The sequence below is a fragment of the Somniosus microcephalus genome, chromosome 4 (genome assembly GCF_052327205.1).
Source record: "Somniosus microcephalus isolate GS21.2 chromosome 4, FLI_Smic_1.0, whole genome shotgun sequence".
NCBI lineage: Eukaryota > Metazoa > Chordata > Chondrichthyes > Squaliformes > Somniosidae > Somniosus > Somniosus microcephalus.
In genome coordinates, this window is record NC_140990.1 from 335281952 (window position 1) to 335308643 (window position 26692).

The 26692-nt window shown below is 45.4% G+C and overlaps 1 protein-coding gene across 2 annotated transcripts in view; it reads left to right on the forward strand.

Annotated features, from left to right (window-relative positions):
* gli2a (GLI family zinc finger 2a) overlaps window positions 1-26692 on the forward strand; it is a 463484-nt gene that overhangs the window by 258152 nt on the left and 178640 nt on the right. For both annotated transcript variants that reach the window (XM_085986883.1, XM_085986884.1), the window contains one exon: window positions 21301-21406. In XM_085986883.1, the coding sequence (XP_085843009.1) occupies window positions 21301-21406 (106 nt within the window). The remainder of the gene's footprint in view (window positions 1-21300; window positions 21407-26692) is intronic.

Consider the following 26692-nt stretch of genomic DNA (forward strand, 5'->3'; position numbering starts at 1 on the left):
CTGAGGTGACTCCTCTAGTTGGTCTCCCATGCATTGGGTGTTATCATCATCAGGTACATTCCCTGCCGAGGTAGATGCTTCAGGTTCATTAACGTCTTCCACAGTTGTCTCTGTCGCAACCATGGGTTCGACCCTTGCTCTCGATTCTACCAGTTGAGCCGCATGACGCCTTATCACATTGTTACCAATATCTACTGTGTACATTAGAGGTCCTTGTCTGGCCCGAATTGTTCCGGACTGCCGTTTTTCGTTTCCATAGCCCCTTGCCAACACTGGTTGTCCTACGTCGAAACTTCGAGTGGTCTTGTTATTAATATGCCGGAACTGTTTGTTTTCCACTTCCCTCCGCACATTTGGTTTTAACAAGTCCAACCTGGACCGCAACCTCCTGTTATAAAACATCATGGCAGGACTTTGGTTAGCCACTGCATGAGCGGCGTTTCGATATGCCATTAGGAAATTGTCCACCTTGTGCTGTAGCGGAATCTGATCATCGTTCATGGCCTTTATTGCCTTTTTGAATGTTTGGACAAATCTCTCGGCCAACCCGTTTGTCGCCGGATGATATGGGGCAGAGGTATAATGTTTCACCCCATTCTTCTTTAAGAATTTTTGGAATTCTTCCGACACGAACTGTGGTCCGTTGTCCGAACAGATCTGTTCTGGCAATCCGTTCCTTGCGAATATTGTTCTTAACACCGCAGTTGTCTTTTCTGAAGTAGTGGTATTCATCTTGATCACTTCTGGCCATTTGGAATGTGCGTCCACCGCAATTAGGAACATGGAGTCCATGAATGGACCAGCAAAGTCGATATGTACGCGTTGCCATGGGGCTGAAGGCCATTCCCATGGGTGTAGTGGTGCGATCGGAGGTGCATTTTGCACTTTTTGGCACCCCGCGCAGCTTTTCATCAACTCCTCTATCTGTTGGTCAATACCCGGCCACCATACATAAGCCCTAGCAAGACTTTTCATCTTAACTCCCCCCAGATGACCTTCATGCAGTTCTTTTAGAACTCTTTCCCTTAACTTGGGAGGAATAATCACTCTTGTCCCGTACATCAAAGTACCATGGCAGACGGACAGCTGGTCTCGCCTTGCCGAGAATGCCGGTAACAGAGGATCACCACGTGTTGGCCATCCTTTCACTGTCACCTCGTAGACTCTGGACAGTGTCGGGTCGTTCCTGGTTTCTCTTTCAATACTTGCATTGGTGACTGGTAAACACTCGATGATGGTTGAATGAAATAACTCAACAGGGTCAACTTTCGTCGTTTCTTCTTCTTCAGGTAGTGGCAGGCGCGACAGCCCATTAGCATTGCCATGCTGCTTCGTACCTTTGAATTCTATTTGATATTGATGTGCCCCTAGGAAAAGGGACCATCTCTGGAGACGCTGTGCTGTCATCACTGAAACACCCTTCTTAGGTTAAAAATGGATACCAACGGCTGATGGTCTGTCAGAAGTGTGAATTTTTGGCCCTGCAGGTAATGATTAAACTTCTTCACTCCCCATACAAGGCTGAGAGCCTCCCTATCGATCTGCGCATAGTTGCGCTCAGCGGAGGTCAATGACCTGGATGCAAACGCGACTGGCCTTTCCGTGCCATTTGGCAACTTGTGTGAGAGTACTGCCCCAATACCATATGGAGAAGCATCACAAGCCAACCGAATAGGCAGTGTCGGGTTGAAGTGAGCCAACACTTCCTCTGAGGTGATCAATTCTTTGCTTTTGCGAAATGCCTTCCTACAGTTTTCGCTCCATTCCCATGGTACCCCCTTCTGTAAAAGAGCGTTTAGCGGGTGCAGTACCGTGGATAGATTTGGTAGAAATTTATGGTAATAGTTAATCAATCCTAGAAACGACCTCAACTGAGAGACATTATCCGGAGCGGGAGCCTTTACAACTGCCTCTATCTTGTCAGGAGACTTATGAAGCCCCTCCCGGTCAATGACATGACCACAGTACGAGATCCGCTTCTGGAAGAACTCACATTTCTGCCGATTAACTCGAAGTCCATACTCTTTCAGTCTGTTGAGCACCAGTTCCAAGTTTGCGAGGTGTTCTTCATCACCATCACCTGTAATCAGAATATCGTCCAGGTAACATTGTGTGCCTGGAATTCCCTGTAATACCTGCTCCATGGCCCTCTGCCAAATTGCTGGAGCCGATGCCACTCCAAAAACCAGCCTATTGTACCGGTACAAACCTCGATGCGTGTTGATCGTGAGGTATTGGCGTGACTCTTCTTCAACCTCCATCTGCAAGTACGCCTGCGCCAGGTCTATCTTGGTGAAGTGTTTCCCGCCAGACAACGAAGCAAAAATATCTTCAATCCGCGGAAGCGGATACTGCACCATGTGAAGCACCGGATTAACGGTGATTTTGAAATCTCCACAGATGCGAACCTTCCCTGGTTCTCCTGGCTTGTTGCTCGAAGGACGTTTCATAACGGGAACAATGGGCGTAGCCCACTCACTCCAATCTACCTTAGACAGTACACCTGAACGTTCTAGCGCTTCCAGTTCCGCTTCTACAGTAGGTCGTATTGCATAGGGTACCGGTCTGGCTTTAAAAAAATTTGGGTGTGCATGTTCATCAATCTTGATGTTTGCCGTAATTCCTCTCAGTGTTCCCAGTCCCTGCTGGAACACCTCTTTAGCATCATCCAATATTTTGGACAATTGTTTAGGTTTGACATCTGTTTCCCCGGAATCTACCGTTAGTGCCTTCAAGGAGTGCCAGTCCATATTCATTTTCCTAATCCACTCCCGTCCCAGTAGTGGTGGACCTCCTTCAGGTAGCACATATAAGTCCATTACTTGGCTTTCTTCGCCCTTGTGGACCACTTTTACCTCTATCTTTCCGATGGGGTACACTCTTTGCCCCGTGTATGTTTTCAATATAATCTCCGTATCCCGTAGGGGAATATGTTGGAATAACCTTTTGTAATCTTTCTTATTCATGACCGTCAATGCCGATCCAGTGTCCAATTCCATCTTTACTTGGACTCCTGCTATCTGAAGGGTGACCCAAATTGTCTGGAGATCTGCATCCTTACCAACGTTGTGTACTCTTAAGCTACCCAGTTCATTACTGCTAGCGTCTGAATCTGACTTCTGTTCGGTCGAACTGTTCTTTGTCACCTTGTGTACCTTTATGTATTTTCCTTGTGGTGACTTTTTGTTGCTGGTCTTCTTTCCTGACCGGCATACTTTAGCTATGTGGCCAAGCCTGCCACACGTTCTGCATTCTTGGTTTTTAAACCAACACTGGTTCTGATCGTGCGTTGTCTTTCTACAACGATAACATTTTACAGTACTCAAACCCAATTTATTTGCACTGAGTTCCGGTGACCGTAGCTGCATTACTGCCGTGCCTCTCACTGCGGCTTCGTGTGCTGCTGCCATGGTGACCGCTTTCTCAAGCGTCAGCTCATTCTCCTCGAGCAGTCGCTTTTGTGTATCTTCTTTTAATAAACCACACACAAATTTATCTCGTAGCACCTCTGTCAGTCTCGTTCTAAACTGACAGTACTTTGCTAGTTTACGCAATTCCATTAAATATTCAGCATTGCTTTCATCCTTCAGCTGCCTTCTGCTGTAAAATTTAAATCGTTCCGCTAGCATCAGCGGCGTGGGGTTTAGATGATTTTTCAGGACAGTAACAATCTCCTCGAACGTCTTATCTGCCGGTTCATCTGGTGATAAAAGGTGTTTCAATTGCCCGTATGTCTTCGCACCCATTAAGTTTAATAATGTTAGTGCTTTCTCTTCATCTGGAATTTTATTTGCTTTACAATAATTTTGTATGCGTTCTACATACATGGCCCAATCTTCGATGTCGCTATCAAAGGTATTAATGTTCCCATGTTTAGGCATCGTTGCAATTTAATTTATTTTAATTTTTATCCAAGATGGCAGCTTTCCGCTCTTGTCTTCGTCCTCCGCCTACAAAATGGCGGTTTTCCCGCGCTTGGCGGTCTTCACCCGTCCCCCGACGCTGTCTCCGCTTCACCGCGGCTCTCGCGCCTTCAGTTGCCCCAGACGCTGCGCCTTTTTAGCCCGAATGCGGCCCGGCCCTTATCACCAGCCGCGATCGATGTCCCCGCGCTGCGCCTTTCGGCCCGAATGCGGCCCGGCCCTTATCTCCGGTCGCGATCGATCTCACCGCCCTTATTCCTCCGTCTTCCCTCCCCGTCTGTACAGCCAACGCGGCCGACTTTCTGGTCGCATCGCTGCCCGGCTTACCCACCACCGAGGAAGAAAGAAGATAGCTGACAGCTGCTGATGGAGGCTTCGAGTTCAGGATGTCTTCTGCACTCTGGTTTCTCGATGTCTGCCGTGCGCCGTGTCTTCCAGCAGGGTGATGAGGGTGGAAGCCTCTCTTCGACGTCCGTTCTGTGGACGAAGCCGCCGTGGATATAAACTGCCGCAGGGTAAGAATCGGACTCGTCGCCACTGTTAAGTCTGTGTGTTCTAGTTGTAATTACTAACAGACTACAAGATTAAAGTTCAACAGGTCTTTACTGGTTGGAGGTCAGGACTATACTAAAATACAATATTACTACACAGTGCTTATATACCGGCGGTCACCACCGGTATTACGTGTACAGCAGCCAGAGAAAGTAGTACATCTCTTAAGGTGGAACAGGCTTAAGTTCTCTTAAGGTGGAACAGGTTACATACACCACAGGATTTATTTAACCAGCAGCTGAAACGCACAAAGATAAACGCAGAGAACGTCTCACTCGGACAAGGAACCGTTTGTACATTGCCAACAGACACAAAAGAGAATGGAAAAGCTCCTTCCAACAAACCTTTATCCTGCTATAAACTTTGAAGAGAAAGCTTCAATAAATCTCCCTAACCCGGGTTGGCATACATCACAACATGTGGCATTTTTACAGACATTTCAAACTCTACAGTAATAAATTGCACATTTTGCCCATTGAGAGTGATTTGTTTGTGCGTGCTGATTATTAGCCGGATGGGCCTGTCATTACATTAACGGCATTAAAAGGCCTAAGTGGAAGATGATGGTCTGTGCAATTATAGCATTCCATGGTTGACCAGTTCTAATTAATGTTGTATGAGAAGCATTAAGAAACTCTGGGTAGCTAGCTTATAGTTTGTTTTGTGGAATTGAAGTTATTTGTTGTTTGTGAGCAAAGCAAATTTTGAGGGGTGTTGATGCCTAAAGGGACGTTTAAGGGATAGGCCCAGGAATAGCTCAGTATGAAAATTCGGCAGCTGCGTTGGCCCACCAGGGAATGCTCGTTTCATTTGGTGCTGTGATTTTGGCCTTTTGCTGCAAGTTTACAATGTGTGTGCTCTTTAGGATGGAGCACCCTCTCACTGTGAGCACTTACCCATTCCAGGCTCTCAGTATTGGCACTGGAGAGAAAGTTCGGGTGAGGTGTAAACCGGCCCATTCCGCATGATCTGGTCGGTTTCCCTGCCTGGCAGGGTTAGGTTAAAATTACCCTCATGGTTTCTATCTCCTGAGGGAACGTTCTCTACAAATATTTCTTCAACCCCAAAAATATTGGAGCAACACCATACAATAGCGATCCACCTGTGTGGCCAGGAACATCCCCAAGGGATGATTTGATCGAGGCATTCAAAATTATGAAAGGTTTTGAGAGAGTAAATAAGGAGAAACTGTTTCCAGTGGCAGGAAGGCACAAACTAGAGGACACAGATTTAAGGTCATTGGCAAAAGAGCCAGCGGTGAGCCTCCGTTCAGTCCGTAAGGGTGACCCCGAGCTTCCGGTCGCCTGTCACTTTAATTCACCGCTCCATTCCCACTCGGACCTCACCGTCCTTGGCCTCTTGTATTGTTCCACGGAAGCTCAACGTAAACGCGAGGAACAGTACCTCATCTTCCGATTAGGCACTCTGCAGCCTTCCGGACTCAATATCGAGTTTAACAATTTCAGATCATAACCTCGGCCCCTATCACTTTTTTACTTGTAATTTTTCCACTCCTTTCCCCCCCCCCCACCCCCCCACTTTCCTTTTGTTTCACTCTCACACCTGGCAGCTATCTCTTGCCCTGCAAGTACACTTCACACCTAATCTCAGCCTATTACCATCTCGTCTGGCTTCGAATACCTTTTATTGTCTCTTCTACTTCTTTTGTCTCTTTCACTTCTTTTGTCCGATCGCAGCCCTGCCTTCGATCTTTTTATTTTCTTTCCAGTTTTGAAGAAGGGTTCGACCCGAAACGTCAACTCAAATTTCCCTCCACGGATGTTGCCTGACCTGCTGAGTTTTTCCAGCATTTTCTGTTGTTATTTCGGTGAGCTGAGGAGAAATGTTTTTACACAGCAAGCTGTTATGATCTGGAATGCACTGCTTGAAAGGTTGGTGGAAACAGATTGAGTGAGCAGTAGCTTTCAAAAGGGAATTGGATAAATACTTGAAGGGGAGAAAATTGCAGGGCTGTGGGAACGGGACTAATTGGAGAGCTCTTTCAAAGAGCCGGCACAGGCACGATAAGAACATAAGAACATAAGAAATAGGAGCAGGAGTAGGCCAATCGGCCCCTCGAGCCTGCTCCGCCATTCAATAAGATCATGGCTGATCTGATCCTAACCGCCAATCCACTATCACAGAACCATCTCCTGAATCTAACAGAATTAGACACACGAAATAGGAGCAGGATCAGGCTACACGGCCCCTGGGCCCGCTCCGCTACCCACAGGGCCATGACCGATCCGAACCTAGACTCATGTCCAAATTCCTCCCCGTAACCCTTAATTCCCTTTACTTCTAGGAAACTGTCTATTTCTGTTTTAAATTTATGTAATGATGTAGCTTCTACAGCTTTTTGGGGCAGCATATTCCATGGACCTACCACCCTCTGAGTGAAGTAGTTCATCCTCATCTCAGTTTTGAAAGAGCAGCCCCTTATTCTAAGACTATGCCCCCTAGTTCTAGTTTCACCCATCATCGGGAACATCCTCCCCGCATCCACCCGATCCAACCCCTTCACAATCTTATATGTTTCAATAAGATCGCCTCTCATTCTTCTGAACTCCAATGAGTAGAGTCCCAATCTACTCAACCTCTCCTCATATGTCCATCCCCTCATCCCCGGGATTAACCGAGTGAACCTTCTTTGTACTGACTCGAGAGCAAGTATGTCCTTTCTTAAGTATGGACACCAAAACTGTATGCAGTATTCCAGGCCCGAATGGCTTCCTTCTGTGCTGTAAGACTTAAATGTAAATAATAAATGTAAGTAACATTTCCCCAATCCTACCAATTCAGAAGCTATTGAGTCCCATGTAGTGTTTGATCATCTCTGTCTATGCTTAGCCTTTATAGCCGTCAATCCCATTCCTAAACCGAAGGTATCTCCAGCTCTTTGCCAAAGGGGTTAATTGACACAAGATGAACTGCTTTTGCTTGGAGTCTGCTTCATTTTTCCCCAACTCTCTTGTCAAGGGAAATAAATTCCAGTCAGTTATTATTTTAAGTGGGTTTATTTATTTTTTATTCGTTCATGGGATGTGGGCGTCGCTGGCAAGGCCAGCATTTATTGCCCATCCCTAGTTGCCCTTGAGAAGGTGGTGGTGAGCCGCCTTCTTGAACCGCTGCAGCCCATGTGGTGATGGTACTCCCACAGTGCTGTTCGGGAGGGAGTTCCAGGGTTTTGACCCAGCGACGATGTAGGATCGACGATATACTTCTAAGTCAGGATGGTGTGTGACTTGGAGGGGAACTTGGAGGTGGTGGTGTTCCCATGCACCCGCTGCCCTTGTCCTTCTAGCTGGAAGAGGTCGCGGATTTTGGAGGTGCTGCCGAAGAAACCTTGGCGAGTTGCTGCAGTGCATCTTGTAGATGGTACACACTGCAGCCACGGTACGCCGGTGGTGGAGGGAGTGAATGTTTAAGGTGGTGGATGGGGTGTCAATCAAGCGGGCTGTTTTGTCCTGGATGGTGTCGAGCTTCTTGAGTGTTGTTGGAGCTGCACTCATCCAGGCAAGTGGAGAGTATTCCATCACACTCCTTACTTGTGCCTTGTAGATGGTAGAACGGCTTTGGGGAGTCCGGAAGTGAGACACTCGCCGCAGAATACCTAGCCTCTGACCTGCTCTTGTTGCCACAGTATTTATGTGGCTGGTCCAGTTAAGTTTCTGGTCAATGGTGACCCCCAGGATGTTGATGGTGGGGGATTCGGCGATGGTAATGCCGTTGAATGTCAAGGGGCAGAGGTTAGACTCTCGCTTGTTGGAGATAGTCATTGCCTGGCACTTCTGTGGCACGAATGTTACCTGCCACTTATCAGCCGAAGCCTGAACGCTTCTGCTGAAATCATGGACAGAGAAATGTCATATGAAGGTGTTAAGTATTAATATCGTCCAGTGGACATTTCTATGCTTATCACCATGCTAGAACTCCAGCACAATGCACTATGGGGTCAACTATGCTTTTATTTCCTCCACTTCATTGCCTCTTCGCACCCCCTGCCCCAAGACACACACTTGAGAGAGGGACAGGTGGAGGTGGAGGTGGGGTGTGTTATGTCATTGCCAATCTTTAAACACCAACCTGGCACCACAAGAACCACGGCACCCTGTTGTGCCTTTTCTTTTTTTAAATTTAAGTAGCTGGCAATGTAAATACATCTATCATATAAACTGCTCCTTTGAGCATATTATGCCAAGGGCATTAACGCTGATGATTCGCAAACATACTATAATAAAACTAGATGTGCGCTGCTACCTTCCTGAAGAACAGACAAATATTTACATAAGGAGGTGTCTGCGGCAGACTCCCATGTGGGTTGCAGGGAGTATTATTCTGCCTGGTGGTTTGGTTGAAACTTTCTTTTCAGAATAAAAGCTGTTAAAAGATCTTCTTTGCGAGAACAGATTCGCTTCCTTCCCACTTCACCACAGTAAATAACCTGAGGTTCAGTGGGATGCGAACTGTGTCCATCATTATGAAATCGCTGGTTACATTTTTTTTTAAGAAGCGTTTAGTCATCAATGCTGAATGATGAGGGGACAAGAAGCAAAGCGGATGGTGGAGCTTTGATGTTTCTCCAGGCGGTAGTGATCTTCCTGCCTCCTTAGCGTTGAGTGGTAATCTGCCACCAGCTACGTGGCAGTTTCTGCTCACCATCCACAGTGCATAAGAAAATCTATGGCCATTTCATATAAATCAAGAATGTGCGTTAGTAATTGGAAGCCCCTCCCAATTTTCTGCAGGCGTTCAACAAGTTTCCCACCTGCTTCCAGCGGGAGACTGCTTCAATATACAAATTGAGGTGAAAAGAAAGAAAGAAAGACTTACACTTCTACAGCGCCTTTCGCAACCACCGGACGTCTCAAAGCGCTTTACAGCCAATTTGCTTTTGAAGTGTGGTCACTGTTGTAATGTAGGAAACGCGGCAGCCAATTTGCGCACAGCAAGGTCCCACAAACAGTAATGTGATAATGACCAGATCATCTGTTTTTGTTATGTTGGTTGAGGGATAAATATTGGCCAGGACATTGGGGATAACTCCCCTGCTCTTCTTCGAAATAGTGCCATGGGATCTTTTACTTCCACCTGAGAGGGCAGAAAGGGCCTCAGTTTAACGTCTCATCTGAAAGACGGCACCTCTGACAGTGCAGCACTCCCTCAGCACTGCACGGGAGTGTCAGTCTAGCTTTATGTGCTCAAGTCCCTGGAGTGGGACTTGAACCCACAACCTTCTGACTCAGAGGCGAGTGTGTTACCCACTGATTAGCCCTTCATTCATGCACCCTCTGTAGTGACAAAGGTCCATGTTAACAGTTCATTGAAAAATAAGTCAGGGCACCCTGAGGCTGGGAGGACCTTGTGGTACAGTGAGCTAGCAGGCTGTTCATTGTTTGGATCCAGCCCTGCCCAATGGGATGAAAGCTTCCACTGCTTGTTGGATCTAAGCATCCTATGTGAAATGATCTTGGATGGTTTTGCAGTCAGAGGTCTTAAGCACAAAACTACTCCTAATTCAGCATCAATTGCCACTCAGACTCAGGGTAAGTGATGTGGGAAGTGAAAGAATTCACACTCTTACAGTGGGGAGCGCTATTCTTAGGGTAGGATTGAGGTAAAAAAGGAAAGAAAGACTTACATTTATATAGCACCTTTAACAATCGCAGGATGTTCCAAAGTGCTTTACAACCAATTAAGTACTTGTTTTTGTTGAAGTGGAGCCACTATTGTAATATAGGAAATGCAGCAGCCAATTTGCAGATAGCAAGGTCCCACAAACAGCAATGTGATAATGACCAGATAATCTGTTTTTAGTGATGTTGGTTGAGGGATAAATGTTGATCAGAACACCGGGAGACCTCCCTTGCTTCTCTTCGATTACTGCCATGGGATCCTTTACGTTCACCTGAGGGTACAGACGGGGCCTCAGTTTAATGTCTCATCCAAAAGATGGAGATGGCACCTTCAACACTGTAGCACTCCCTCAGTACAGCACTGGAGCGTTAGCCTAGGTTATGTGCTCAAGTCTCTGGAGTGAGACATGAACCCACAGCCTTCTGGTTCAGAGGCGAGGGTGCTACTAACTGAGCCATGGCTGACACCACAGAGCAGAGGGAGCATTACTCTGCATTTATCCATAATGTACCTGACCTGGGCGTGCTTTGATGCTGAGAATAAACTTCTCATCCTTGTTTTCAAATCCCTCCATATCCTTGCCGCTCCTTATCTTTGCAACCGCCTCCAGCTCTACAACCCTCCGAGATCTCTGTGCTCCGCCAACTCTGGCCTCTTGCGCTGCCCCGATTTTTAATCGCTCCACCATCGGTGGTCGTACTTTCAGCTGCCTGGGCCCTAACCTCTGTAATTTCTCCCTAAGCCTCTCTGCCTCGCTACCTCACCTCCTTTGTGACGCTCCTTAAAACCTACCTCTTTGACCGGGGTTTTGGTCACCTGTCCCGGTATCTCCTTATATGGCTCAGTGTCAAATTTTGTTTGATAATCGCTCCTGTAAAGTGCGTTGGGATGTTTTACTATGTTAAAGGCGCTATATAAATACACGTTGCTGTTGTTGTTCTAAAAGCTGAGAAAAGTCTTCCATTTTCAGCACTTGACAATCCCTCACCTCGAGAAGCACAAAACTCACCCAATATCAGAGAACGAAAAGCAGCCGAAATTTCTGTATTTTTTCTTGTTGGGGGAAATGAGGTAGTTTAGTTTGTAGCAGCTTTTAAACAGCAAGGGGAATCCATTGTAAAACAATCCCTTGTCCCTGTCATTGTTGCATTCTGATAGCTGGTTACAGGAACAGCCAGGGTCCGTGCAAAGGTACCTTGATGTTCTTTGTCACTGAAACTGACCTGGTGCATGTAGCCATTTCATGTATTGTTAGGTCAGATGCCAGTTTATTCTGCAGGAATTTCCTGTATGGGTCTCATTTCCTCTATTCCTCAATTGAGCCAGAAAAGCTTTTAAATTGCGCTAAGAGGCTGCCCCGTAGGATATTATTATTGCCTGGCTACTTCCTGACAAGGTTGAAGTATAGGACACCAGCAAATCGTGTGTTTATTGCAGAAATGCTGGTGGCGGGGGTGGTGCGGGAGTGGGGGGGGGGGATATACTGATCTTATCCACTTATTGTGATATAGGTGCTGACCCCCCTCCCCCCCCATTGCAAAGAGGGAATGAAAAGCAACAAGGCTAATTTCAAATAGGCTCTTGTCATCTTTTGAAGCAGAAAGAGTACAGGCTGCTGATGTGCGCAACATAAAAGGTCACCTTTTTCAAAAGTTTTGCGGTCGCTCGCTCGCTCGCAGCAACTGCAGCCGCCCCTAAGACGGCTCTTCCTGACTGCCGGTGCACCGCATTCCATTTGCAAATGCCATGGGGGATTTGCCCTGGTAAATCAGGTAAATGTAACCCTTGAACCCATGAGAGTGCTTTACTTTTGTTCATCTTTATGAGCCAGAACAATGGAGCTGTCTGGGTGATGAACTAAGCCTGCTCCGTCAATCCCCCTGATTGCAGGATCTGCGAACCCACCGTGGACAGCCTGCGCTGCCTTGTGTTTTAAAGAGGCCGCTGAGAAGATCCCTTATTGTCAGGAATTTTTTTTTCTCTTTTGCTGATTTAGAAGTTACCACAGAGGGGATTTATTTAAATGCAAAATAAAATTAAAATGCAATTCAAGGAAATTGATGGCATTTTTCTCTGTTTACGTTTCTCTCGCTCTTGATGGTTTAAAGTAAACACAGCGAAGAAATAAGTTGGAAGAGGTTTATGCAAACTCCTGTTGTACTTCATTTTTCGCAGATCGGAATCTATTTGGCCAACAAGAGTGTTTTAGATTCTGTATTAACGGAACTCCTAAAAAAAAAGTGGAATGTTTACTATAGACTGTCACCTCTGCTTGTAGGGTCAACCCTAAAATGAAGAATGTTTGCTATGAGGTCTATATCGGCTACTTGAAGGGTCAACCCTAAAATGAGGAATGTTTGCGGTAGGATTTGTACTGGCTCACTCTTGGATTAATCCTAAAATGAAGAATGTTTGCAGGAAGGTTTGTAGTGTCTACCTTAAAACTCAGTTGCAAAATGAGGCAAAATTTTGTAAGGTATCTAATTCTTAACTCTATCATCAGTCCTAAAATAAAATGTTTGATGCAGTAATTCTTGAACCAGGTCAGTTTGAAATCTGCAGTGTTTGATACAGGACCTATCATGCTGAGTAGAACTGGTGGTGTGACAACTTCAGTAAACCATGAGGTTTGTTTATGGTTAAGCGCGAAACACGGTTAAGTTGGTTCATCCCCTCGGCACGCGTTCTTACTTGCATTGGAATTTGATTCTACGTTATTGTCTGCCAGCTTGCAGCCTATTTATAATATAACACAGGAGTGCTTTCTAGATGAATAGCATTTTAAAAGTCAGGAGGTGTGTGGCTCGGGCAGTGGGATAAGTAACCAGTGAGCTGCCCATGTAAGCACTGTTGCGCTTGGCGCCTGTTTAGTTTGCATCGCGAGGGAGCGAACTCAGCCCTCCGTGTTTACATTGCTAAAACTAGCCCCTGATGGCAGTAGGAGGAGCTGCTTTTAGCAATGTCAGTGTGGGGAATTCGAGCGTGGACGTCACTCTCCCGTGATACGAACAATACAAGTGCCAAATGTAGAAGCAACTTAATAGTGCTTGTCTTGGTTTGACCGAGGCCCAGGTTACTCAAGAGCTGCAGCTCACGCACCTTCGCCATGCCTGCACCCGTTTTCAGACCAAATGGCAAGCGCAGGCATTTTCTTGCTTTCAGCGTTGGCCTGGGTTTGGATATTGGGAGGTTTTAGTTGCGTCAGGCTGGTGCAAACATAATGTAAAGAAGTTCCCCCCCGGTGTCCTGGCCAATATTTATCCCTCAACCAATATCACTGAAACAGATTATCTGGTCATTATCACCTAACTGTTGGGGGATCTTGCTGTCCATTTCCTACATTACAACAGTGACGACACTTCAAACGTGCTTCATTGGCTGTAACCTGCTTTAGGACATCCTGAGGCCATGAAAGGCGCTATATAAATGCAACTCTCCTTCTTTCTATATGCCTCAGTAACAATAGTCACTGCAGTTAGAAAAGCAATTTCTTCTTTAGCTGCTTTTATAGTGGAGCCATTAAATTCAGATTCTAGGAGACCAGGTCCATGAGACTGCCAGCAGGCAGCACCCATGAAAGCTCTACTGCCAGGATAAGGGGGCCAGATTTAACAGTATCAATGCCAGGAGCCAGCTCACAAATGCCAGTCTCCTGTAAGCCAAACTAAAATGCCACCGGAATAGTTTATCTGAAGAGCTAGGAGATGTTTCTGAGAGAGACGTTAGAAAATAGGAAGGATCATAGGAACAGGAGTAGGCCATTCAGCCCCTCGAGCCTGTTTCTCCATTCAGTTAGATCATGGCTGATCTGTACCTTAACTCCACCCACTCGCCTTGGTTCCATATCCCTTAATACCCTTGCCTAACAAAAACCTATCAATCTCAGTTTTGGAATTTTCAATTGACCCCTTGCCTCGGCGGTTTACTGAGGGAGAGTTTCAGATTTTCACCACCGTTTGTGTGAAGAAGTGCTTCCTGACATCACCCCTAAACGGTTTAGCTCTAATTTTAAGGTGATGCCCCCTTGTACTGGACACCCCCCACCAGAGGAAATAGTTTCTCTCTACCTATCCTATCAAATCCTTTAATCATTTTAAACACCTCTATTATATTACCCTCTAATCTTCTGTACTCAAGGGAACTCGAGCCTAGTCCTCACAATTTAGCCCTAGCTATATGCAGTCTGTCGTTCCTTTATATGCACCTCCGACAAGCTGTGATTTGTTATCGATAGCAAAATACTGCAGATGCTGGAAACCCGAAATAACAACAGAAAACGCTGGAAAAACTCAGCAGGCCAGGCAACATCCGTGGAGAGAGAAACAGAGTTAACGTTTTGGGTCGAAACCCTTCGTCAGAACTGAGGAAAAAAGGCAGGAAATGAAACAGATTAAAAGGCAGTTTGGGGGCTGGGAAAGGGGGGCGGGGATGAAAGAAGAGACATTAAGAGATATTCAAGGTGAGACGAGATGGTAATAGGACAGGTAAAGAGACAAACAATGGCTCTAGATGAAGTGTGAAATGCGCTGGCAGAGTGAGAGACAGTTGCCATGTGGGAGAGAGAGGGGAAAATGAAAAGTCACAAACCAAAAGTGTGGATAAAAAATATTTAAAAAATATTTTTATATTTTTTATCCACACTTTTGGTTTGTGCCTTTTCCTTTTTTTTCTGCCTTTTAATCTGTTTCATTTCCTGCCTTTTTTCCTCAGTCCTGACGAAGGGTTTTGACCCGAAGCGTTGACTCTGTTTCTCTCTCCACGGATGTTGCCTGGCCTGCTGAGTTTTTCCAGCGTTTTCTGTTGTTATTTGTGATTTGTTATCTTTGGCCAAAGCGAAAATTGTGGTCATGCAATGAGGCTGATGATTTTTCTTGGTGAGAAAAATGACTGGTAGATGGCTGTAAGTGGAGAGTCTGAGAGATTGGTTTCAGCGTGGCTCATTCTCACCCCAACTAACTTGCCCACAGAGGTGGTTTCACTCCAGAGGGAAAGCATCAGTACCAGCCAGCATAAATGTGCAGGCCATTTCTGTGGATCGCTAAGCCGTACAAACGTTCCACTGACAAATTCTCAATGATCCATGGACAGCAACACAAATGTGGCCTTTGAACAAATGTCCGCATGGATATCTTGCCCATGTGCAGCTGTTCCAGTGCTCCAAACCCACTCCGCAGCGTAAAGGAACTGAATTGCCCCAAACCGGGAAAGACAAGTGATTGCATACAGGGCTCTGGTAAACTCTTATGTGCAGGTAAATCTGTACCTGTGACAACTGGAGCTCAGGCACGCCCAGCTCTAAACCAGCAATTGAAATAATTAAACCTTTGAGAAAACCAAAACAGGTCACCTGCTAGAACTAGTCAATCCATTTTTCAATTGCTCATTTTCAGTGTGAGTGTTAGGAAAATTACTTTTTAATAATTTTTACATCAGTGTGGTGAGTTGACGATCGTGACTGTAATGTAAAGCATTACCGAAACCCATCTTTTTGATTAACAAACGCTGTCACTCACACAAAGCAAAGTATGGTTTAAAAAGGAAAAGCACTTTGATGCCAGCCAGCTGTTTTACTGGGTTTGCTTTTCTTTGATTCATCCCTCAGGTCAATAGATCGGCTTTTTGTGTGAAAGGGTGAATAATTTTTAGCAAGTATGAAGCCTCAGAGTTGTTTCTGAATTCAGCCAGTTTGAATCATTTTAGACCTCGGACTCTGCCTCTGCCCACTTCAGGTCAGCGCAGCGACAGGTGCTCACTGACCTATGACCTCGGGCTGTTAATCAAACTGATTTGCACCATTCGGAAACCTGAGTCTGATAAATGGGCTTCCGAATTCAGAACGCGAGTGTGGAGCTCCCGAAAGGTGATGCCGTTTAGAGCTAAAAATCTGAAGCGTTGTGTTGGTCCTGTGCTTCAACATTCCAATGGAGTGCCAACTTAACCGAGCGGTTGCTCACGGGATGAGTCTTTAATCTTGGCTATTGGATGAAAGGGGAGGGGGAGGAGTGGACGGAGAGATAGAAAAAAGGCGAATGCTTTCTTGGATAGAAAAAATACCAGGGACAAGAGACCCACAAATAGACGACTGGCCATCCTGCTGTTGGGTAAGCAGTTACTATAGATTTGGAAACTGGGAGATTTCATTTGCATCAGGCTGCTGCAGGAGACTTTGAGAGGGCGAGATAATAAAATACTTTTTTGAAATGGTGGGAACTAAAGGCTTATTTTTAGCAGATATTTGTATAATTGCCCCACAAAGTGTAGTGGAAATCTGGAACTCTCTTCCCCCCACCCCCCCCCCAAAAAGCTGTTGGGGTCAGGTCAACTGAAAATTTCAAAACGTGAGATTGATAGATTTTTGTTAGGCTAGGGTATTGAGGGTTACGGAACCAAGGTGGTTAGGTGGAATTAAAATACGGATCAGCCATGATCTAATTGAATGGCGGAACAGGCTCGAGGGGCTGAGTGGCCTACTCCTGTTCCTATTTGGTAACAGTACAAAGCTATATTGACCTCAAGTAAAGGCACCAGTACTCAGAACAACAAATTGCTTTGATTGAAGTTTTGTTCTTGTCAAAAATGTTGCTTTCTGAGCAGTTATTGCTGGCAGCTCAGGGAGGGCATGTGTTTTTGCGGTGGTGGTTTAGCTGGTAAAGTTCCCCGGGTTTGGAGAAGGTGCGCCCAGTGTCGTTATTGGTGGCACTGTGCAGCCATTGCATTGCTGATCATGTTAGATCAGACATGATCAGTAGTGAAAGCCCCAGAGGTACTGCTGTGAACATCTGCATTACTGTAAATCTAGCGATTGTTAACCACCCCACCCCCACCCCACTCCGTCCCCCTCAGAGTCTTCATTGCAGTTTTCAGATTAGAGCAACTCCACCCTCTTCTAAGAATTAATATATGAATGGTAGATGAGAAGAAATTGTTTACACTGGCTGGAAGGCCAGTAACCTGAGGACTCAGATTTAAGGTAATTGGCAAAAGAACAAGGGGAGATGAAGATAATTTTTTTACGCAGCGAGTACGAGGAGAGATTGTGCCGATTGGGTTTATACTCACTGGAGTTTAGAAGATTGAGAGGGGATCTCATCGAAACCTATAAAATTCTGTCAGGCCTGGACAGGCTAGATGCTGGAAGGATGTTTATGATGGCCGGGGAGTCCAGAACCAGGGGTCATAGTCTAAGGATAAGGGGTAAGCCATTTAGGACTGAAATGAGGAGGGATTTCTTCACCCAGAGAGTGGTGAACCTGTGGAATTCTCTACCACAGAGGGCGGTGGAGGCCAGTTCATTAAATATATTCAAAAAGGAGTTGGATATATTTCTTAAGGCTAAAGGGATCAAGGGATATGGGGAGAAGGCAGGGACAGGGTACTGAATTTGGATGATCAGCCATGATCTCATTGAATGGCGGAGCAGGCTCGAGGGGCCGAATGGCCTACTCCTGCTCCTATCTTCTATGTTTCTATGTTCTGATCTGCATGGCACTTACTGAAAGGGTGGTGGAAGCAGATTCAGTAGTGACTTTCGAAAAGGAATTGGATAAAATACTTGAAAAGGAAACATTTTCAGGGCTACGGGGAAAGAGCTGGGGGGAGTGGGACTATTTGGAGAGCTCTTTCAAAGAGCCGGCACAGGCACAATGGGCCGAATGATTCGATGATATCTGAAAGTGACTGTAGTTCCCTAGGGTTTATAATAATTCTCAATCACCAATAGTAGGAAATAGCCACGAATCAGCCACACCCCACACACAAAGTTTCAGCTACTGCATTTGAAATTAATCATATTCTGAAAGCCTTTACCTTTCATTGTTATTTTTCCCAAATTGATATTAATAATCCAAAAGTATTTTGTCCATTTAAAAAAATGTAAATTTGAATCTTTTAAGGTGGTATTTTTATAAACAAAAACATATTTCCCCACAACAAGGGCTGCCATTGTCCAGTCCAGGCTCCGTACACACTACTGATTGAAGCTGCACACAACCTGGCCTAAAGTCAACCCACTGCCAGCTGAGGGAGATTCAGCTTGAAACAGTTAAGCACACAGTGTGTAACTGAGAGAGGTTTACCTGAAACAGTTAATAACACAGTGTGGAACTGAGAGAGGTTTACCCTGAAACGGTTAATAACACAGTGTAACTGGGAGAGGTTTAACCTGAAATGGTTAATAACACAGTGTAACTGGGTGAGGTTTACCCTGAAACGGTTAATAACACAGTGTAACTGGGAGAGGTTTACCCTGAAACGGTTAATAACACAGTGTAACTGGGACAGGTTTACCTGAAACAGTTACAGTGTAACTGGGTGATGTTTACCCTGAAACGGTTAATAACACAGTGTAACTGGGACAGGTTTACCTGAAACAGTTACAGTGTAACTGGGAGAGGTTTACCCTGAAATGGTTAATAACACAGTGTAACTGAGAGAGGTTTACCCTGAAACAGTTAATAACACAGTGTAACTGAGAGAGGTTTACCCTGAAACATTTAAGAACATAGTGTGTAACTAGGAGAGGTTTACCCTGAAACAGTTAATAACACAGTGTAACTGGGAGAGGTTTACCCTGAAATGGTTAATAACACAGTGTAACTGGGAGAGGTTTACCCTGAAACGGTTAATAACAGTGTAACTGGGAGAGGTTTACCCTGAAACGGTTAATAACACAATGTGTAACTGGGAGAGGTTTACCCTGAAACGGTTAATAACACAGTGTAACTGGGAGAGGTTTACCCTGAAACGGTTAATAACAGTGTAACTGGGAGAGGTTTACCCTGAAACGGTTAATAACAGTGTAACTGGGAGAGGTTTACCCTGAAACGGTTAATAACACAATGTGTAACTGGGAGAGGTTTACCCTGAAACGGTTAATAACACAGTGTAACTGGGAGAGGTTTACCCTGAAACGGTTAGTAACACAGTGTAACTGGGAGAGGTTTACCCTGAAACGGTTAATAACACAATGTGTAACTGGGAGAGGTTTACCCTGAAACGGTTAATAACAGTGTAACTGGGAGAGGTTTACCCTGAAACGGTTAATAACACAGTGTAACTGGGAGAGGTTTACCCTGAAACGGTTAATAACACAGTGTAACTGGAAGAGGTTTACCCTGAAACAGTTAATAACACAGTGTAACTGGGAGAGGTTTACCCTGAAACGGTTAATAACACAGTGTAACTGGGAGAGGTTTACCCTGAAACGGTTAATAACAGTGTAACTGAGAGAGGTTTACCCTGAAACAGTTAATAACACAGTGTAACTGAGAGAGGTTTACCCTGAAACGGTTAATAACAGTGTAACTGGGAGAGGTTTACCCTGAAACGGTTAATAACAGTGTGTAACTGGGAGAGGTTTACCCTGAAACGGTTAGTAACACAGTGTAACTGGGAGAGGTTTACCCTGAAACGGTTGATAACACAGTGTAACTGGGAGAGGTTTACCCTGAAACGATTAATAACACAGTGTAACTGGGAGAGGTTTACCCTGAAACGGTTAATCAGCTGGTGTGTAACCTCTGATGAGCTGAATTCCACCACGCCACTGTTTGCTCTGATCCACTGAACTGTCATGTTTTCTTGACCCAGTTCTAGCCGTTTTCTTCTCCCAGACCTTCAGTGCCCCCTTTTTCCTCATTTCCACGAGGGTAATTCTCCTGTGTTATTCGTTCTGACCATTATTAATGGTGCATTAACTTCAGCTGCGAGTTGAATAAAGCTGTTTTGCTTGTACCCACTCAGTGGCTGGGGCAGCAGAACAGAGGCCCATTATACTGGCTGCTCTGCGGATCCGTAAAGCGGCCAGTCCCTGACTTGTCAAAGCCTGTGCCAATTTGTTTCATACAGTCTGGACTGCTGAACCTCCAGAGGAGGCTTGGCCTGTGTGAGAGTCAAGAGTGTGGCAGAAAATATGAATCCAACAATAACTTTTATTTATTCATCAGAAATTGTGAAATTCAGTATCGGGTCAGTACAATTTATTTGACACAGAATAGACTGATTTTTCTCACTGAAGCCTTTACCCTCTCCTTTCACTTCATGACTTATCTTATTATCTGATGTCAGCATGTTTGGCCCCGTACTGTGAGATTTTGAACCATATCAGAATTGGGCCGAACAAATATAGGAATATTCAGCCTTTTGTACCATATACCCAACTCTCATATTGCAGAACTATAATGCTTAATTTTTCGAACCTTATGTAAAGACTGATTGAGCTGCTGTTCATGATTAAGAGGGCTGTCAGTCTCTGAACATGGTTTGTACTTTGACAGGTAAACGTTAATGCTGAGCTGAGCAGAGTTTACTGAACTATCAAAGCAGGAGATTGTATGATAAATGAAAAGCTGGGGGATTCTAATACATTTGGTTCTGCTTCAGCAGTTTCAATAACCAAAGGGTAGTCATCATCTGAAGTATGGGCAGAAGCAAGGAAGAGTTGACAGGGGTCTGTAATTTACTTTACAGCCACTTCAGATGAGATGCGTTGAACCTCACATACTATCTCAGATGTAATTGGGCTTTGCTTGATGTAATTTTTTTTGAACGTGCTAAGTCTGAGCCCCCTGTACTTAATCCCCCAAAGATTCAGGCATCATCTGTCTGATTAGAAGCCAGCTGAAGTGGCTTCGTTTGCCTGAACAACCCAATTCTGTACGGACACCCCGTTAACATCCATACCGTGCGGTGACAGCCGAGCTTTTCTCTCACCCACCCACCACCCCACCCCACCTCCACCACCACCTCCACCTCCACCCCCCCTCCACCTCCACCCCCACACAAACCTTCCACCCGCAGCACTGGATCAGCGCCGACTCCAACCTGTGGTTCCACTCTCCCAGCCCTGTCATGTTCTGTTTGTGTCCTCCGCACTAGTTTCTTTCACACTTCCTACCATCTTTTAGAGTTCAAAGCATGTGTAGCTGCAGGTCTTTGTCAGAAACCCAGTTGGAGGCCTTTAATGTTTGTGATGTAGGAATGCTGTGAATGACTTTGATTATTTATTAATTCTGCTTCTCTTGTCTGATTGAGCCAATAGCGAACATGAAGCTCCTCATCTTTCTTTCCAGTGATCATGCTCTTGCTCTGAAATAGCTACAGCTTTATGGGAGCCGTTGCCTTTGCACTTTTTTTTAACGCTTTTTTACAGCACCTTTTTTTAATGTCTCCTTTTGTTTATTTATTTCAGCCTCGCACCACATTTTCCCAGCATTCCACACGCCCATACCGATCGATATGCGGCACCATGAGGGAAGGTACCATTACGAGCCTCACTCGATCCACGCTTTTCCCGGGTAGGTATACGCTGCACATGTTGACTGTTTATCATTATTGTGTACTTATTTTATCTGCTGCGATTTTCTACGCCTCAGTTGGAAGAAAATACATGAAGCCCAAATAAGTGAGGCTTTACTCAGTACAGGAAACTCTTTTTTTTTCCGGCTCCGACGGGACCGGCGTGGTGCCAGTTGATCTAAAAATCCAGATTACTGAGAGGTATACTTACTAAGGTACGAGAGCCCCGTAACATGGCCACAGGTGCAGGAGCCCCGGTTACACGGCACTAGTGCAGGAACCCCGGTTACATGGCCGCAGATCCAGGAGTCCCTGTTGCACGGCAACAGGTGCAGGAACCCCGGGTACACGGCCACTAATATAAAGTAAAACGTACCTGAACCTACTCCTGAATTTTGCCGGTTAAGAGAGATTTCCGGTTATTTAGGTGCCGGTTAAAAGAGAGTTTCCTGTACTTTCTTCCTCGTCCCATTCTAACTCGATCCTCCTCTCTTAAATTGCCTTCCCGGCGAGATGCACCTCTATTGCACCAAGAAGGTGATCAACCTCTCTGCCACTAGCTGCTGACCACTAGGAGGTGCACCAGAGCAACTTGGGTTGGCTCAGGTTCTGATGGTCCATTTTCTGGGGTGGGCCTCCTCCTGATACCTTGGCTGAGATGAAGAACTTGTGGTGTGAAGAATCTCTGGTGCATCCTAACTTTTTCAATGAGGTTTCTCTTATTTTCTGCCCCCCCGACTCCCCTACAATTTTCTCCCTTCCTCTCTTGAAGGTACAGACTGGCTCGGGGCTCTACAGCCCCTTGCCATCCTATGATACCTTGCTCAAGTAGCTGACATGTGAGCATAGACTGTGGCAGAATGTCTCTGCTCGTTACCTGTAGCAAAATCATGAACACGCAATCCTGTTTTTTTTGTTGTGTGTGTTTATGATTTCACTGCACATAGCGACCAGAGCAGTTCTTCTCCCAGTGATTGTAGCCGGACTATTTAACTGTAATGGGCATTGACGTAAGAAAACTACTAGGCACTTGGTCTAAGTGTTAAACAAACCTTTAATCAACTGTTTTACAACATGGAGGTCTAGTTGTGTCCTTCACTAGTTCCTGTTAAGAATGTCCTGCGCAAGCTGGGCCTGTGCCCAAGTATTTATACTCTCCCTGGACAGCGCCATCCGCAGGCTGCTCAGTATTATTTCATAAGTCTTTCTTTCATGAATGACTGATTCATGTCAGGCATCATGGCCCAAGCTCTCACCTGACATCCACGCATGCACTGTCCACCAATTGGGAGCAGGAGGCCTTGGTGGCTTTAGACCCTCCTAGCCAGGGGGAAACCAAGGATAACAGTAATGTCGTAACTGCTGCCCAGCCTGTGCAATTTAAAAAAAATAAATGGTCTACAATTTTATCTCTGACTGGCTGACTCCTCCATGAAGGCTGCCAGTGAACCACCCACATTCGCTCGCAGAAGGATTTTTATTTAAAACTCCACCAAAAATAGAGCCCCTTGTTTATACAAGGCACTCCATCTAGCAACCCTGGTGAGCTGAGTGAGGCAGGCAAGTTCAACTAACAGAGAGCCCAAGGCCTCAGCCCCCTGACCTGGGACTGTCTGATCAGAAAGCAAGTACTTTACAGTCTTCACTACAGAGCCCCCATTGTGTTGCCTCTTTGTTTGTTTTTCTCCCTGCTCGTGTGCATCGCTTTTTAATGACCTCCCCTAAGATTAAAGCAGCATCGTCGTCTTTGGGGGAAATCTTTTACAGCCAAGTTCAGTTCCTGGCATAGTCTCTGTGATGGTCACCCCATGAACATCTGGACTTTCGAGAAGCATTTTAAAACCCAATTTTTAATCCCAACAGGAATTAACACTGAAATGCTGGCAACCTACAGAAAATGGTTCAACATTTGAAGCAGAAAAATTGCTTAACGTTGTGTGTCACTTTACTGTGTTTTTAAACCCGGGTGTGTGTGTGTGACTAAATCATTAAACATGGCTGCAAGGCTTAGCATCCTCCACCAGAACTGTGCTGATGAAGGTTACACTTGAAACATTGACCCATGTTTCTCTTTCAGAGGCTGATCGACCTGCTAGGTGTTTCCACCTATGTTTCTATTTCAGATTCGCAGCCTTTTCTTCTTCCTCTTTTTAAGTCATTAAGATAGGATCGGCAACTCTGGTTGGATGGATTGCTGGAGGTTTCATCACATGACCTTCCATTGCCAACAAGCCCACCTCCCCACTCCCGCCATTGGATAGACTTCAAGAGGACATAGACTGGCTGGTGGAATGGGCGGACACATGGCAGATGCAATTTAACGCAGAAAAGTGTGAAGTGATACATTTTGGTCGAAAGAATGAAGAGAGAACATATAAACTAAAGGGCACAATTCTAAAGTGGGTGCATGAACAGAGAGACCTGGGGGTATATGTGCACAAATCGTTGAAGATGGCAGGGCAGGTTGAGAAAGCGTTTAAAAAAGCTGACAGGATCCTGGGCTTCATGAATAGAGGAATAGAGTACAAAAGTGTGGAAATTATGATGAACCTTTATAAAACACTGGTTCAGCCTCAATTGGAGTATTGTGTCCAATCCTGGGCACCGCACTTTAGGAAGGATGTGAAGGCCTTAGAGAGGGTGCAGAAAAGATTTACAAGAATGGCTCCAGGGATGAGGGACTTCAGTTACATGGATAGACTAGAGAAGCTGGGGTTGTTCTCCTTAGAGCAGAGAAGATTGAGAGGAGATTTGATAGAGGTGTTCAAAATCATGAGGGGTCTAGACAGAGTAGATAGAGAGAAACTGTTCCCATTGGCGGAAGGGTCGAGAACCAGAGGACACAGATTTAAGGTGATTGGCAGAAGAACCAAAGGCGACATGAGGGAAAGCTTTTTTACTCAGCGAGTGGTTAGGATCTGGAATGCAAAGGGTGGGGGAGGCAGACTCAATCACTGCTTTCAAAAGGGAGTTGGATAAGTATCTGAAGGGAAAAAAATTGCAGGGCTCCGGGGAAAGTGGGACGAGCTGAAGTGCTCTTGCAGAGAGCCGGCACGGGCTCGACGGGCCGAATCGCCTCCTCGTGTCCTGTAACCATTCTATGATTGGTCGCCCAACACGTCCGTCCTCACGGTGCACTGCCTTCGCACACCAATTGGAAAGCGTACAGACTCTTCAGTACCCGATTGAATGATTCTTGACCATCAGTTTTACCCCAACTCCAATACGTTTATAACTAATAAAGAAAAGTATTCAAGGAAAATGAGAAAAAACAGTTTTTTTTTAATGCCCCTATGATCTTTCTCCCGGGTTGCTCGCAGCAGTGTCCTGGAGATCAGTCTTTAACTCCTGAAGACCCCAAGGCAATCCTGGTAGGGTTTGGGCTCTTTCATGAAAGAGCTACACTTGCACCTACACAGTTGAATTAAAGTTTTTGCCAATATAAACGAGCATTTTTTATGGCCAGACACAATTTCATCTGCACTCAAATTTGATGATTTAGTCGCACACACATCCGTGCTTAAAATCACAGTAAAGTGACTCACTGGTTACATTACCCAAACAACAATGGCCATTTAAGCCCATTTGTGTTCTGAGCCAAATAGCATTGTATAAACATCGGTGCATGTCAGAATGTTTCCCCTACCCACAATTGCAAAGGATACAGAAATGTCATGAGCAATTTAATCAGGAATTATTTTCTGTCACAGTCAGTGAAATTTAAATAAGCGAAATCACCATACGCAGACACAACAAACTAAATGCACCACTCTTCCACATTCAGCCTGCCCTCGTCTAAAAGCTAAATACGTTAGTTCTACTTGGGTTCTTCCATCCAATGGATGGTATTTATGTCTCTTGGTAACAGAATGCAGTAAAATATGCAACAGATTCTGGGTAGTAAGAAAAAAGATTTGCATTTCTATCGCGCCTTTCATGACCACCAGACGTCCCAAAGCGCTTTACAGCCAATGAAGTACTTTTTTGAAGTGTAGTCACTGTTGTAATGTAGGACACGTGGTAGCCAATTTGCACACAGCAAGGTCCCACAAACAGCAATGTGATAATGATCAGAGAGTTTGTTTTACTGATGTTGATTGGGGGATAAATATTGGCCAGAACACCGGGGATAACTCCCCCTGCTCTTCTTCAAAATAGTGCCATGGGATCTTATACATCCACCTGAGAGAGCAGACGGAGCCTCGGTTTAACAACTCATCCGAAATACGGCACCTCCGACAGTGCAGCGCTCCCTCAGCACCGCACTGGAGTGTCAGCCAGGATTTTTGTGCTCAATTCTCTGGAGTGGGACTTGAACCCACAACCCTCTGACTCAGAGGCAAGAGCGCTACCAACTGAATCACGGCTGACCGAATTCTATTTGCATGAAGATGGTGCTGAGTTTTAGTCAATTGGACTAAATCCAATCCATAAATACTAAAAGTTGTTACTGCGGGCTGTTTACACGGAATTGACTTCTTGTCAACTAATTTTGTGCCGATGAAGGATCATGTTTTTTGTCAACAAATTACAGAGGCTGAGTAATCCTGGAATTTCAAGACACATGTATCCTACAACTGGAAAACCTAATGTTAAATATCGGTCATGAGCAACAGCTGATTCTCAGTCTCATGACTAGTTTCCAGGTTTTGCCAGCCCCGTGAAAATGCGAGCAGCCATTTTGTTTTGTGGGCAGATGTGAATAATTCATTTTTCGAATTTCTCTAAATTTGACAGTTAATAAATCTGCCACTGCCATTGCATCACATGATCCAGTGAAATCTATATATATATATATATATATAAAATAAAGCAGTTGGTTTGTCTGTATGTCTGTATGTATGTCTGTCTCCGCTATACACTCAAAAGTTATAGAGCGTACCTACACATATGTTATATCAAAAGAAAGCTGATGATCAGGGGAGTGTTATAGGTGTATTTACTCTTTGGTCAGACAAAAATTGTTCGGACAGTATACAAAAAACGTTCAAAAATCCGCTCATTAGCGGTTGACCAATCCTACCGCTCATTAGCGTTGAGTGACGTGATGGTTGACCAATCCTACAGTTAAGTGACCTGATGGTTGACCAATCGGTGCATCACGGGCGGGACCTAATCCTGCAGCCTCCGGAAACGTCGCTGCCATTTTTTCCCCTGCTTTTCCTCAACAGCGAGCGGGGCAGCTGCGTCGGCCCGCCGGAGTGGGAGGTGAGTTGGGGTCACTCGGGCCGGGCCTCACCCGCTCGGCCCGAGACACAGAGCGGGGGAGCGGCAGCGGCCAGCCG